This window comes from Micropterus dolomieu, linkage group LG01 (genome assembly GCF_021292245.1).
Source record: "Micropterus dolomieu isolate WLL.071019.BEF.003 ecotype Adirondacks linkage group LG01, ASM2129224v1, whole genome shotgun sequence".
Lineage (NCBI taxonomy): Eukaryota > Metazoa > Chordata > Actinopteri > Centrarchiformes > Centrarchidae > Micropterus > Micropterus dolomieu.
Genome location: NC_060150.1, coordinates 37,638,353 through 37,653,400, shown reverse-complemented (window position 1 = coordinate 37,653,400; position 15,048 = coordinate 37,638,353). Strand labels below are relative to the sequence as shown.

At 39.4% G+C, this 15,048-nt stretch overlaps 1 protein-coding gene across 5 annotated transcripts in view; it reads right to left on the bottom strand.

Annotated features, from left to right (window-relative positions):
- Window positions 1–15,048, bottom strand: part of LOC123982815 (sodium/hydrogen exchanger 9-like) — a 97,094-nt gene that overhangs the window by 41,658 nt on the left and 40,388 nt on the right. For 2 of the 5 annotated variants that reach the window (XM_046068698.1, XM_046068695.1), the window contains exons 1-6: window positions 14,152–14,685; window positions 13,151–13,350; window positions 9,754–9,831; window positions 9,461–9,537; window positions 6,792–6,907; window positions 641–746 (exon numbers count right to left, since the gene is read on the bottom strand). In XM_046068698.1, coding sequence (XP_045924654.1) covers window positions 641–746; window positions 6,792–6,907; window positions 9,461–9,537; window positions 9,754–9,831; window positions 13,151–13,350; window positions 14,152–14,302 — 728 coding nt within the window. In that variant the 5' untranslated portion in view covers window positions 14,303–14,685. Of the gene's footprint in view, window positions 1–640; window positions 747–6,791; window positions 6,908–9,460; window positions 9,538–9,753; window positions 9,832–10,465; window positions 10,520–13,150; window positions 13,351–14,151; window positions 14,686–15,048 lie in introns of those variants that run through there. The other 3 variants (XM_046068687.1, XM_046068713.1, XM_046068704.1) reach the window with 3 other exon arrangements.

The following is a 15,048-nucleotide window of genomic DNA, read 5'->3' as shown; positions in this document are numbered from 1 at the left end:
ATCTCCCTTCCACCTCCATTTTTTCATCTGCCTGTCGGGTCATGAGTGTGGACCTGTGAGTTCTCTCCATCTCTCTGCTCCTCATCTTGCCATCTGTTAGCACGTCTACTTGAACGGCTTTTTTAACTAGAAATGTGTAAATAGAGCAGACAATGACTGCAATGTGTGTGAAATGGACAGACATGCATATTTCAGTGCAATGCTAGAGAAAGGGGAAAAGTAGAAGGAATGAATGAAGCAGCTGAAATGCATTGAGAAGGCATGACTTCATCAAGGCTACCTTACTGAGCTTCTGAGGAGTTTATGCCGAATATTGTGCTAAAATTTGACAGTTAGCCGAGTTTGTTAGCCGAAAGTGTGTCTCTACTCTGGCAGTGAGTCTCTCCACTGAGTACCTTAATGAGATGCTGACAGTGCCAGGGGCAACTCGCTTACGCAGTCCACTGCATAGCATCTGAGGCACTCATGCGGTTTTACCAATCACACCCTTTCCTTAAAGCTGGCAGCATCTATTCAGCCTTCCCTCCCACACACATCCACCCCCATAATGCCAACTGGAAAAACTGTGCTCCTACAATATTAAACCTAGAAATATATTACATTCTGAGGGCAGAAACAAATCCAAAAGCGATGTACTTACTGTGTCATGACGACGGCCACAGCGTCGTTCAGGACACTCTCGCCAAAGAGCAGGGCGTGCAGATCCAGGTCTACACGCAGGTCTGACAACAGGCCAAGTACTGTAACTAAAAAAACAACAACAAAATAACAAGAGTTATTGCTATGTAAGACTGCAGGAAACACAATACCTCCTCTGTTAATCACACAAGAAAAGTGCTGCGGAGTGCTCACCTCTGCTATTACAAACAAGAGAAACCAGGGGAATTAATGTTTCAGTGTAACAATGAAAGCTGACAGCAAATGTCAGCACAGTGACACCACTGGAAAGGGGATTTTGACACTTGGAGCCAGCAGGAGTAAGTAAACCAAGCAAAGACTTGTTCAGCCCGAGTTGAAGAAAACACACATGTTTTGAAAAAGACAATATTTATGTCTGCAAAGGAAACAGAATAGAACAGAAAAAAAATGTTACAAGAATCATTATCCTTTTTCAATGATTATTACTCTTACAGTACAAATGGCGATTAATTAAACATTTAACTGATTAAAATGTTTTTTGTAAATAGTGTGATTGATGTGAAATGAACTGCAAGAATCACAATTCAATTGAAAAATATTATTAGACACTAAATAGCATTTCAGGTCTAGAGCCTAAATGCACATTTTTAAGTAAAAAGGTTTTTGAGTGTGTGATTATGTATTTTATAGTATTCCTTTTATAGTTTCCTGTGTCTGCAAATCATAGTCATACCACCTGTTGTCATAACTGTCACGCCCAGCTCCTGCAGATAGGTCATGTATTCAGTTTTGCCTGATACCACTTCCTGTTGCACTTCAGTGACTTATCTTGTGTCTAGTTTCAGGTCTTCGTCTGCCTCCCCTCCTGTGTGATTACCAGTCCCCGCCCTAATGTGCTCCCCCTGTGTCTCGTTGTCTCCCATGCCCCAGTGTATATAAACCCTTGTTTCCTTTGTGCCTGTGCCAGTTCGTCTTGATCCTTTGTGTCAGCGTTCCAGCTATTTCCTTGTGTTTTGACCTTAGCATCGGTTTTGACTTCGATTTCTGCCCTGCGATTCTGTACCTCTGCCTACTAGTTTTTGAACCTTGTTCAATAAACTGCCTTTTGCGAACCACTCGGAGTCGTGCCTTGTGAGTCCATTACATCAGTGTGAGCCTTGATAATAACATGCCAATCTGTGAGTTGCTGGCAGCAGTACCAAGACCAGATATCTCAAATCATCCAACTAAAGTAAATGACTGAATTACGTGATATAATTTGGATATTTTTGGGTCTTGGTAGTTACGGACTGTTACAATTTCCTTATTGTTAGCGCTGCAGGTGTATGAATAGACGTGGGCATGCGTTTATTAGCTTGGGGCTTTGCTTCAGTTTTCAATATAGAGAGTTCATGACTAGGATTCTGAGAGTCTTGAGAAGATGCTGGTGGGAAAAGGGGGAGATTTCATCCAAAAAGGCCTAATTGCAATCAAATGTGGGGAGAACGACAGGCAGAGAGCTCTATGCTTTAAATAATGTAAGATTCACTCACTTTTTTTACGCCACACACAAGAACAAAGGGTGGGTTTACTGATCACTGAGAGAAAAAATGAAAGTTTAAAGCCAAATGTGCCAAGATGCTAAAGGAGAATCATTTCCCACAATTTTAAAATATTACATTTCTAATGGTTACAAATGAACGTTGAAGTTCTGGGTAAATTAAACCCTTAATTTCGCACTTCTGTGTCTGATGCTCCTTTTTTGCTCTTTTCCTCATAACATTTAATTTGCCTTCACTGTTTGATTAGTAATAAGCCTCATAGCACAAACAGTGGCAGAAACTAAGTTTGAATTAAGTAATCAATTAAAAGGTATACATATGCAGTATATCTAATGCATACTATTTCTTCATCTTAATTAAAAAAGCACTTTCTCAGCCTTGAAAATCATATTTTTAGAATACAGACAACTTATTAATCACTTATTCATACAGCTGAATCTCTTAATGCAGTGCATCTGCTGAGAGGAATATGAGCTGGACTCCACGGTGAGTTCACCAACAGTAAACATCAAGAGGAAGATGCTGAGCATATGAATAGCGTGTGCACAGGCAACATGCTTGGCACCGTCACACAACTAAGTGTTGACACTGATTGACAAGGAAAATACTGACATTGACAAGGTGGTGACATGCCTGACAAGGAGAGCACTTATCTGATCTCCTTCTGCAAGATATCAGCTGTAGCATTGTTGACTTTATGTTTACTGATACCGCAGATTAGATTACGATTACACCGGATTGGATTACCATCTGATCGACAGATAGATGTATTAACAGCAAAAATGCACTGCTGCATATCCCTATTGTAATTGCTACAAGAAACGACAGGGTGAGTTTCAAACAAGCAAAACAAAATTATCATATAAGAAAAATAATGTAAGGTTTGTTCCTCTATACACTTGGGAACATCTCATTGACATAATGAATTCACTAGTCCCTTACCCTAATCTTAACCATCACAACTTCAAGCCTAACCTTAACAGTAACCTTGACCTTATTCTAGCCCCAATCCAAAAACAAAGTCTTAACCCTGAAACAGCTCTTTAAACACACACAAACACACACTATAAGGATAGAGGCATGGACAGGAAAACAGAAACTCAGAGTGTTGACATTCTGAAGGCCAGACAACATCATATTCAAAACAGCTCCCATTAGATTAACATTCCACCTGTTGAGACCAAGATGCAAAAAGACTACTATAAATAAGTTCCGGGAAAAGTTGTGATATGAATAATGATTTAACTCTAATAGTGGCACTTGGCCCAGTAGTGAACACCTGGCCAGTGAGGGCATTGCAGCCAGTATATGACCAGACTGACAATAAGAGCAGTGGCAAGAGAGCAGCCTCCGGACTTGTTTTGACAGATCTGACTCTTTGGTCTTTGACAGTTTTAAAGCTCTTGCTGGTTTGGGGAAAATCCTCTATCTGGAGAGGTGAGGCAGGCCCTGGAGTCAGGATTGTTCCATCTCCCTGCTCCCATAATGCCTGGCTGATGACAGAATGTCGTGCACCAGTCACAGTTGGAGTTGTAAAAAACAAAAAATGAAATGAAATAAAAAATATAGCCCCCCCCACATACACGCGCGAGGGTTCGCTGTGTTGCCATGGCAACCCCGTCCTACAGCTGTCAAGTGTTCATCAGTTTCCACAGCAACAGCATAAGGTGGAGAGAGTAGACAATTATTTCAGACATAATAAGGGTCGAATGGAAGCCTTATTAGGTCAAATTACCCTGCTGCAGAGGTTTAGCAGAGGCAAAGCTCATGGCCATGCCAGGCAGACATTACGGGATTTGCTCGCTGATTCGACCAAATTAGGCAGATATAATACTGAAAGTGATACATTAAGAAAGAGATAACGGTCAACAGGGAATTAACTATAATCTTCCACAGCTCCGACTTTAAAAGTGCTTTTTTTTGTGCCATAGACAAGTGCACAAACAGGGGTCACAACACTGCCACAGGAAAAGCCTTCCTCACAGTTTGAAAGCAAGTAAACCAGCACTTATATATATATATTATATTATTTCACCGGTTTTGTTTACTCTGAATCTCACAGTAGTTCCTTGGTATGTCAGGACAAGGTCTCTTTAAAATATCCATTAATTCTAGCAACTTTGTATAAGCTATAAGCTAAAAAAAACTAAATCTGCCTTTTATTAGAGCCATACAGAAACCAACAGCTGAGGTGTTTGGACTATACAAACCTACACACTACTCGCAACCACTTTCTTTCACAAGTATCAAAATATCATATCTAACTATGTAACTGAACAGCTAAAACACACAGTCAGGTAACAGAATATGACCTGGTTGTAGCACTACATTAGGCTTCCTATTTCTGTTTAAATTTTATCAATTTCACAACATCACATTTCACTTGTTGCTTAAACAGCAACAAGTGAAATGTTAAAATATTGCTAATTAGGGTGAATGTGCTTAGTAAATACAAATTGTGGCCTGTGTTTTCATTATTGCCTAAACATTCTGTTACCACTGCTCTGCCGCAACACTAAATTAGTTCTGTGTATAATATTGTAATATTGCTGGTAAGTTGAGTCATGTGCATTTCAACATTCACTTTAAATCTTGGTAGACACTGCATTTCCCTGACATCTGATGTAGACAGATGTAAACAAGTCATTTCCAACTCTGGCATCATTTCCAGCTCAGACATACAAAGAGAAATATGTATGTGCAGTACTCCACCTCAAGAGAATCCTGAAAAAGAAAACACTAAATAAATACAAACTCAACAGCAGCAGCCTTACCACTCAAGTTAAGCGAGGGTTTGACCAACCTTTTGAAACCACCCTTGAGGCTAGAGGATGTAGCGCAGCAGGCGTTCCATCTGTGACCTGAACCATGTGTTGTCTGAGTACAAGTTTCATGGCTACAGAGCTTTGGGGGCTTATATAAAAAAAAAAAAAATCAATCAATAGATGCACACTGAAAGGAACAAATAAGAACCTACTAGGGACATTTGTGCCTCATAAGAATAACATATTGTCAAATAAATATCAATAGAGACATATAAAGACAAATACTTAAATAGTCTTCTCCTAAAAAAGCCCTTAAATAGTCTCCAAAGCAACATATATATATATATATATATATATATATATATATGTATGTATGTATGTATGTGTGTGTGTGTGTGTATGTATATATACATATATACACACTTTGGTGTCTTCATTGCCAAACTACTACTGTTGCTTGCTATTTGCTGCTCTCAGAGGAAACTTTCATTCAGTCATTATAGCTGCAATGACAAACTAGTCAATCAAATATATCTGTTATATTCCAGGTCCAGTGCAAGAAAAGTGGCAAATAAATTGTGCTTCCATTTCCCTCAAAGCTTGTGATGACATGTCAAGATTTCCATCATTTCAGTTAGTGACATAGTTGCAATTGCACACATTTGTTCAGTGACACAATCAGTGAGCTGTCACACGAGGGTTATGAAGTGGACAAAGAGTCGCTGTGCCTGTGTGTATTGTATGTGCGTGAAAGTAAGTCTGTTGCCTGTTTCTAAAGTGTTTGGCCCCCATGAATGCAAATGTACAAGGGCTGAGAAATGGACAGGGAAATTTTAATGGCTCCCTTTCAGAAAATCAGACAGCCGGCGCTATATTTGGACAGGGCGAGATGGAGACAGCCTAGGGGTCTTGGCGTTTGGACCATCGATGCATTACAGTGTGATTGTAATCAAAGTGACAGGGGTGCTGGGGTCGGCTGGGATGAGCACTGCGTGGTATGGGGAAATAACGCCAGTCAGAGTGACAGCTGCGCCATAATCTACAGCTCCTCTTTGACACTCACCCAGATCAACCACTTATTGGTGTACATAATTCATTGCCAAATGAGGACATTAACGTTGCCACTGTAGCGGTGTCGCAGGATGCCTTGTGACATCCCACTTGACTGTTGAAGAACACAGATGATATTGCGAATTCAAAGCAGTTACAGCTACTGAGAGGGCATTGTGACTTTGTTCCTGCATATAGGCTCGGCTATCAATCTCTTTTATCCGTCACTGTGCAAAGCTATGCAGACGAAGAAAAGGATGGCTATACATAAAGCAAGAACAGAATGTTTCACTGAGGAAGAGATAAATATTATTATTAAAAGGGTCGACATATTATAGATGTCCAAGTGGTTTAACATTACAATATTAAATCTTATACTATTTTGTGGCTAGCCTCCACCTCACATACATTTACACCTGACAGTATCAGTATGTGTGCAATAGGAAAAGAGCTCCAGAGAGCTGTGAAAGAACAGCAAGAGCCAGGTTTGACCTTTTTAAACATGTTTTCTAATAGTTAACTCCGCAGTACCACACCAAAACCCATAAACTGTAGGAATGACAAATCGTCAGTTCGTTGAACAGTCTTAACACATTATGTGTCTTTGATATTTTTTTGAATTGACTTCTTTTTCTTTAAGTCATTTGTATGTGTATGTACTTAAGGCAGATTTCTGCAATGTGTCTATTACATATTCACTGTGAACAAGTGCCAAACAGCTTTATATCTGTATTTTTTTTTTTTTAAATCTATGTTGCCACTAGAAGAGTGGGAGTTCCTTTATAAGGCCAGCTACCTGGATCAGTGGCTGATATAATGGCACCAAACAGAAGGCAATCAGTAAGGTAGAAGTCTCCATCTGCTGCTCGTCCCAACAGCACCATCAGTCTGGTGAAGCTGTAGACGCAGGCCCTGGAATTGAGGACAGACAGACAGAAGGACAGACAGTGAGGTCATCATGGAGCTCCAGACATAGCAGGCCTATCAGTCATCCCTCTAACCACAGCAGGGCTTCCCCCAGAGAAGTCTGGGTAATGGGGCCAGACGCTACCAGCAATTGACCCGTTTCCAGGCAGCGGCTGCTTACCACAGGTGCACACACAAAGCTGTGACTACACTGGGTAGCAAGTGTGTGTGGATCTACATGGCTCTCCCTCGCAATTCAACCTGCATAATACACCTGCACACGTGACAAACATTCTTGTTAGAAAGCTTATCAGCGCTGATTCATCTTCACCCCTGGCATCCTTTTATTTTAAGAATTCATAAGAGTTTGTGAAGGGCATTGCGATAAAACAGAAGCAGTCATTTTATCAGCTCTGGGTCCTGGAGCTCTAAAAATCTAACTGTCCCAGAATGCACCACTGTATGCTTTCCCTAAAATACTGTACACTGAGCAAAAACTTGCTACCATGTAAATTCAGCATCCAACGCTGCAGTTCAGCTCCTGACTGGTAACGAATGTGTGTTAAGTACTAATCCTGTTACTGTGAAGGATTCCATAATAATTACTTTGCCAGCGTGTCCTCTGGGGAACCTTTCTGCCCATTGGCATACCTCAGTTACCATAGTGACAGTACACGACCTGTCCCTAACACCGGGATTTAAAGTATGGCCCTCAGGTCGAGCAACTAAGCTGTCTTATTCTTGTATCTTAAGGGAGTTATGGTAATGAGGTTCGGTATGTGGGGGAGATACAGAGACAGAGATAGAGAGGAAGTGGATGGTCTTTGTCATTTGAGTCAGAAAGGTCCTCTTACTCCCATGACACTCTCTCTTCCCCACAGGATATGGCTGACTAATAAGCAACATGATTGGTCAGGCCTGGTGCTTTCGCATCAAAGAATGTGCACGTGACCCAACATGTCAAACCCTTCCTTGCGTCCTGTGGAAGGACTAATAAATGGAAGAAAGAGAAGCAAGGAAAGAAAACATATTTTAACACTAGGTTTCGGCAAGTTAGAGAAGCCCATTAGTTCCAGCTGTAATATCTAGAGGGCATGAGCCTTTTCCATGTAAATTTTTGGTGACATTGTCAGAAATGTGTAAATTAAATTACATGTTTATTACTGAGATCATAGTTAAAGGTGCCAATGTACTGGATTACATTACAATGAGAGGTGTTTCTAATGTTTCGTCTTCCCCATTTACATACAGGAGGGGGGTGAGAATCTTAGAAACACATCTCAATAAAATGCAGTCTAACACAAACCATCAAAACTGTTTTAATGAAAGCCTCATCTCTGCAAAACATCAGAAAGAAGAAAAATCTAATGAAAATATAGTAATTTGATTGGTTTTCATAAATCAAGGACTGCTCGTTTTTTCTTAGTAGTGTTGCAGAGTTACAACAGGACCTGGAGTTACAAGGTTTTCACACAGTCACTGTGTGTAGCAAATGAGTGCACCAGTAACAACTGGTTTGCAAAGACCTCAATTTCCTACAAAATCTGAGAGTGCCATCTAGCTTTGTGAGGACAGAATAGCAACATTTTAGCAGCTGTGTCCATGTCACATAGTACAGTATACACTACTGCTAAGCACGTTCTGATTATTTAGTGTGTTTACGCCATAGACTGAATAAAAGAGTAATTAAGTTAATTCTGCTGTTGATACTGTTGTATACTGTTCTGCTCATTGCAGACATTTGCACAGGTGTGATTATTAACCTTAATGATGGCTCCATCTCATGTATCTCAGCTCCAGGGCCTTGCTACTGTGCACGCTGGCTCGCTGTCAAAACTTACTGGGGCACTTGAACAGAACAGTAATTAATGTTATTAGTTACACCTGTGCTTTTCCCGGTCATGACAAAAAGGACCATTGTCCCACAATGCAAAGCACCAAGCAAACACAGAAGCTACTCACAGCTTGAGTTAATTGCAGATGTGATGACAGCTTCTGAAAAGGTCTTCATTAAGTCTGTGCAAAAACTGTTTGCTTCTTAGTAAAAAAGTAAATCACACTGATTTTATTCATATTTAGTATGTACTATATACTGATAATCTGCAGTTAGGAACTGGAACATAGCATTTGAATTAACAAATGGCAGAATGAACTATTTCATTTGGCTGAAAATTAGCAACATAATAAATGAGAATGAGCAATTATAATTCATCATCAATATTTCTTAATGTCAGTCAATGAACGCCTGTGTCCATCTTGATAAAGGCTGAACAGGCTATTAACAGTCAGTACAGCAATGGAAATATATTCAGGACTTTATTGTTTTATCCCTGACAAAATCTGATATGTTGTATTTTATAAATAAATTAGAATGATGTCAACGAACCAAAACAAAACAAAAGCTTATGCTATTATCAGTAAATTGTGTTCTGCATGGTAGAGCTATATGATAAGCCAATGTTTTCAGGACATCTGACATCCAGTTATTCAGTACCTCAGTTATTTATATTGATGTTTTGATGTGTTCATTTGTTTGAATGAGCAAAAAAAAATGCTTACCCTATGGTCATACAGCTGATTATGGTACCCAAAAAAGCAAAGGTCAGAACGGATCCAAGATTCTTAATGAATCGTTTCTGGGACAGAAATTAAAATGAACACCAATTAGTAAGACCAAACAAACAAACAAACAGGTCAACAATATGCAACACATTTACTTAAATTTCAGCAGCACACACAATAACACAGTGTTTAGTTTTTTGTTGTTTTTTTTTTTTTTAAACTGATGGAGCACAGTCCTTTGATGATGTCTTTTCCTCCCAACTTGGAGGCATGTCAGACAGCAGTCTCACCTGATTAAGGGTGTAAGCTCCATGGAAGATGATGGGTGGCAGGAACAGATTGAAAAGGACCTCGGGATCAAGAGTCTCCTGTAAAAGACAGAGCTGTTGTGTTGGTGACTGACAGGGCTCCGTGGGGAGTGAGAGGACTCCGTTTACTGAATGTGACTGACTGACAGACAGATACTACACACACATCTTTTGCTTCAGCAGCTTTGTTTTGGCAGACATGTCTTTTTTCTCTTTGAATCCCAATGTCTCCAGGTACCTCAATCGTATCGGTCTTCTGTGTATGTATAAAATATTGCTTGTTAATATGAAAAATGAGAAAGGGTGACACTTTTTGATTATTCCCACCTTTGAACGTTGGAGTTGGGAGCATTATAGGTACTAGCCAACTGACATTTATCAACGCGCAGAGTTAACTTCCAAAAAGTAGGCTCCCACGTAAATAGTATATTTACTGTTTACTGCACTAGTATTCTGTCAATGTGCCCTGACTTCCACAACTGATTAAAGTTGAGCACAATACAAAGTGAGAAGTCTAACTGCTTGTGTCAGACTTCACCATGGAGGCCCCCCTGCATTCATTAGAATGGGAATAAGCATGTACCATTAGCATCGCCACACGTGTTCAGGCAACAGATGAATTAACATTAAACAAAATCCAAGCTGCTAATCATCACCACCTGCATTATCTTCAACACAAACAGTTTTCACATACCGCGCACGTTCTCTGTCTGTTTCTCATCCTAGCCAATATGATGAAATACACACTGCTCAGAAAGGTAGCCTTTCATGTCCTTCATCCCTGAATCTTTTTTATGTGTATTGTGGGTACATTCTGAGGATCAAACGGCAGTGATATTCAATTCAGATCAAAATAATTCTACTTTTTCCCCTTATTCCTACATCCCCCAAGGTCTCATTACATTGCTAAAAAATTTAATTCCAATTCAATTAAACTTCAGTCCAAAACGCAAGATGTGATGATGATGCTTGCTGAAATAGGGCTGCGGTCACAGACCTTTGAGAATGGCCTAGATTTTGCTTTAAAAAAAAACAAACAAAAGGTTGAAGCAGCCTGACTAGCACTGAATATATGGACGGATGAAAATAGGCCTTCCTCTGTAAATGTCCTATTTCAAGGACACATTGCATTTTGGTGAACATTTATACTTGTTTGTGTGGATTTGTGTAAGATTGCATTTTTTTAATTATCATTTCCAATGCTGGAAAGCCCCCTATAGGGTTTGGAGGGCCACCATGCTTTCTCGGTAATTCATACTTGAAATGGCTGCTAGAGCTACAAATTGCTCCTATCTTTCTGCAGCTATCACCCGGCTCAATATAAATTACTTTTTTGCGGATGCAATTACCCACGCAGCACAAAGTACTGTATATGTATTTTTTCATCTGAGCAGGCTTTGCATGACAAATACAAAACTGCACAACAGAGACTATTACATACTCTGTAATCAATGAATTATGCATATGTTGGGGGTTTTATTCTAAGGGGCAACTGCGCCACAGTGTGGAGGATGGAGGTGTATTGCATACACTAATTGCCTCTTCAGCTGAGCAGCACTAAATTTAAATCAGACCACAAAGTTTAATGCCTTACTCCCCAGTGTAACATAATGGAGAAAGTAATGCAATGAAATCCTTATCTCTCCCTGCTAGGTCCCCATATGTATCAGGCCTAATGGTGTGAAGGCTACACAGAATGGTCTGACCGATGTAATGGCCTTTGTGGTAGCCTCTGCTGGTTTGCTAATGAGACCCCAGCAGTCAAAGGGGGCAAAGAGTCCAAGCCATTAGTGAAGAGTTACACTTGGCCTGGATGATTTACAAGGTTCATGGTTCGCTTACTCCCTTTGTCGCGGGCTGAAATATCACCCTGAGATTAAGAAATACATTTCCAAATATGCTCATACCACATCATCTCATGCTTGTTGGCCATCGTGAGGCTGAATCCCTGGCTCATTGGTTGGTTCCTTTGATATGACAAATCTCTCTCATAGCAATATGAAAGCAACCCAGAAAGCAGTAATAATACTAATGAGACACTACCAGAGGCCCATCTCATGGCTTAGGCTCTTATACTTAGCAGTGATATTAGAGTCGCTGACAATTTTTTAAATAAATAATTAAAATATTTGCTGTGAGTAGTTTGCAGCTCTTAATGTCCAGTTCTTTATTTCTGTTGTGCCTCAGGGACATAAAACATTACAAATATACTTTGATAAACTGTTTAAGAATCCTTGTATGTAGAATTCAACTGAGACCTTCAAAAAAATGATTTCAGCTTAAAAGTGATAATAACTATCTAAAATCGTTTGCTGAGAATGCATTTCTGACTGGATGTTTATTATATTACAAATATAGTATATGTATATTAGAAAAGGTTATCAGTGCAATCTTCACATCAACATACCGTAACATAAATTAGCAAAAAGGTTCAATTCAATGCTAAAGAAAAAACATGATATTTGATATCTCTTAATAGAAAAAAGAAAACGAAAAAAAAAGACCAAACCTCTGTTTGAGTTAGCGGGGTCCACAAAAGCGAGAGATAAGTGCTAATTCAACTCCATCAGCATCAAATCATTAGCAGCAGTGCACCTCTACTACACTAACAAAACCTCATTGATATACAGTACGCACAGCATTTTGTGGTCTGTAATACTGTTTCATAGTTCCCTCCACTTCATAGCAGGTGGTAGATATTTTCATCCATTACTGCATTCTGTGTCACAGAGAGGAAATAAATTGGGTTTTCTGATTGTATTCACACAGTGTATGTTTGCAGTTTTTGGCAGGAACATTTGTTGTTGTTTTTTTGTTGACTGATCAGACCCACTGTATTTCTTTATCTACTCTACTAGGTTTCTGGTTTCTGTGTTTAGCTGTCTTCCAATTTCCCCTTGTCTGCACAGCACATCTGAAAATGTAATGTCCCCTATCTGCCCCTTAATAGATCCTTAATATAGGTTAAATTGCTCTCTTGCACTCCTTCACTTTGTACCACAACTCTCCTGCTTCCCTAATAACAAACAGACCCTGCAAGTAATTCAGAGAAAACCAATAACAAAGCACCATTAGAGGAGCATGTTGATGTAAATATCCAGCATACGCAGGGGGAAAAAATATAGATGTGATTAAAGGAAAGGCACTGCAGACAAATATGTTATTTTAGACAAAATAAAACTACACCGGAGGAAAAGAAAACATCCAGTATGGTGCCGTTTGTTTTCACATGTTAAAGCAAATGTTTTATTTGGACAGATTGTATCACTTTTCACTAGGGCCTATGTTGTGTCACATCCTGGAGCCCCTATTCACATTAAAGATTCACTTTTGTAATGTGTTTGAAGTACAGATTAAGTTAAATTGCTAAAATAGTTACCATATGAGGTGGTGAGACTGGTCGGCATCGCTGGTTGCCTTTCCCAACATGTCTGAAACAGTGAAAGTGTGAAGTGACGTTGACCATCAAGATGTGAGCGGTGCTGTTAAGACCACCACAACTGCACACAGCCTCCATGTTATCCATATGATCTCCCCAATCAAATGAGAAGCATCTCACCATTAACCCCACCAGCATACCTGCAGAAGAGCACAAAAAGAAAAGAAAAGGCTACTGTTATTAAACCCATGCCAATCCTCTAAAGTCTTCCATTTAGGAAGAAATATTCCAGAAGTAAATAAATCATTACACAGCTACTACAATGCACACCAACTACATTACTTATTATCACAGTCCTATACAAGATTAAAAAACAAATAACCCACAATAAGGACACACATGTACCACATAAAGGAAAATATTTTATGTTGGTGTAGTGATGAAACACTGTTGAAACTGCAAACTTCTAAATATTGCATGAATCAAATATAGTGCCGGTTGGTGAGCCCTTAATATTTTATGGCATCTGGAGCTACCTGGCAATTTATGTACGAATTTGTTGTATAGCCAAATTAAAAGGCTGAGTCCAATGTCATTTATCACCACAAAGCCAAACAACCACCCACACATATACAAGTCAAACATATAGGCTACCATACTTTAAAAATTATATTTATATTATATATATCGATTTGGCCCTAGCTATTAACAATGATCTGAGCTAACTTACATCCGGTTGATAGTTGTTGTCTTGTTAATTCTGCACTGCCTGCATAAAGATAAATCAGTCGTAAGTCTGCTCTGTCAATGAAAATGGTGAGTAAAGCTAATTTAGATGCTGTGGCCCTCCACTAAATTCCTACTAGGCCTAAAATTCGACAAATTGTGACCAACATTGATTTTATTTTTTATTTCTTATTTCATGCAAGTTCAGGAAGTGATGCTGAAAAACGGCTTCCGTACTCTATACTCTAAATAGGGTATCAGCTAAGGCTACTTACCATAAAACACTGCACCTCCAGTTTCATTTATAAGTCTATATTTAAACTTTTTTAACTTCCACACACTGAGAATGGTTGTAAGTGCCAAGCCAATTGCAGCGAGTACCAATAATACTGCACTGTCTTGTCGGTGCTTCATGGTGCCTGTCATCCTCAAAGCACTGGGTCAAACTTTTCGGAAACAACTGCTGAACTTGTGATTCAATTCAGCAGCAGCAACATCCGCATCAGCAGCAGTCGAGAGCACGTGCTACCTTTAATGTCGCACGTAAATCCCTGCTTCCTCTCAAACAAGGAGAGGAAAAGCCCTGCAGGTTTTGCGCCATTTTTTCGAAAACTACTAAATTGATTATTGTCTTAAAGATATTTGGTGAAGATACTTTTATTTTATGAATCAAGAGATACGAAGTTGTTTTTGCTACAGTGCTAATGTGTATTAGTAAAAGTAAAATGCAAGAGCAGTGAAACATGCGTAGAATAACAACTGGACAAGGTATAATCACCATAGTAATAGCTTGTTAGACGTGTAAAAAAGATAGAGCACATTTACCAACTGTCACGCCTCATGACGTTATGTCTTTGCGATGATTTTAAACAAGTTTGGTATTTCCCAAGTTACTTGGACGCAGCGCTCATTGGGTGTCAGCCTGTCATCTTCCAGCAGAGGGCGGTAAATACAAACGAATGCACGCGGAGCTCCGAGGAGCCCACCGTGAGAGGGCGGGACATTGAATCTCCACTCACTCACTGTCCCTTAGCTCTAAGTTAATCAGTCATGGGCCTTTATTAGTAGTTAATTATTTAATTAATTGGTCGTAATGGCGTATTTCATCTTTCATTTTCTTCTATTGTAATACAATAATAACAATAAATTCCTTGTGTTAATTAACTTTTTTT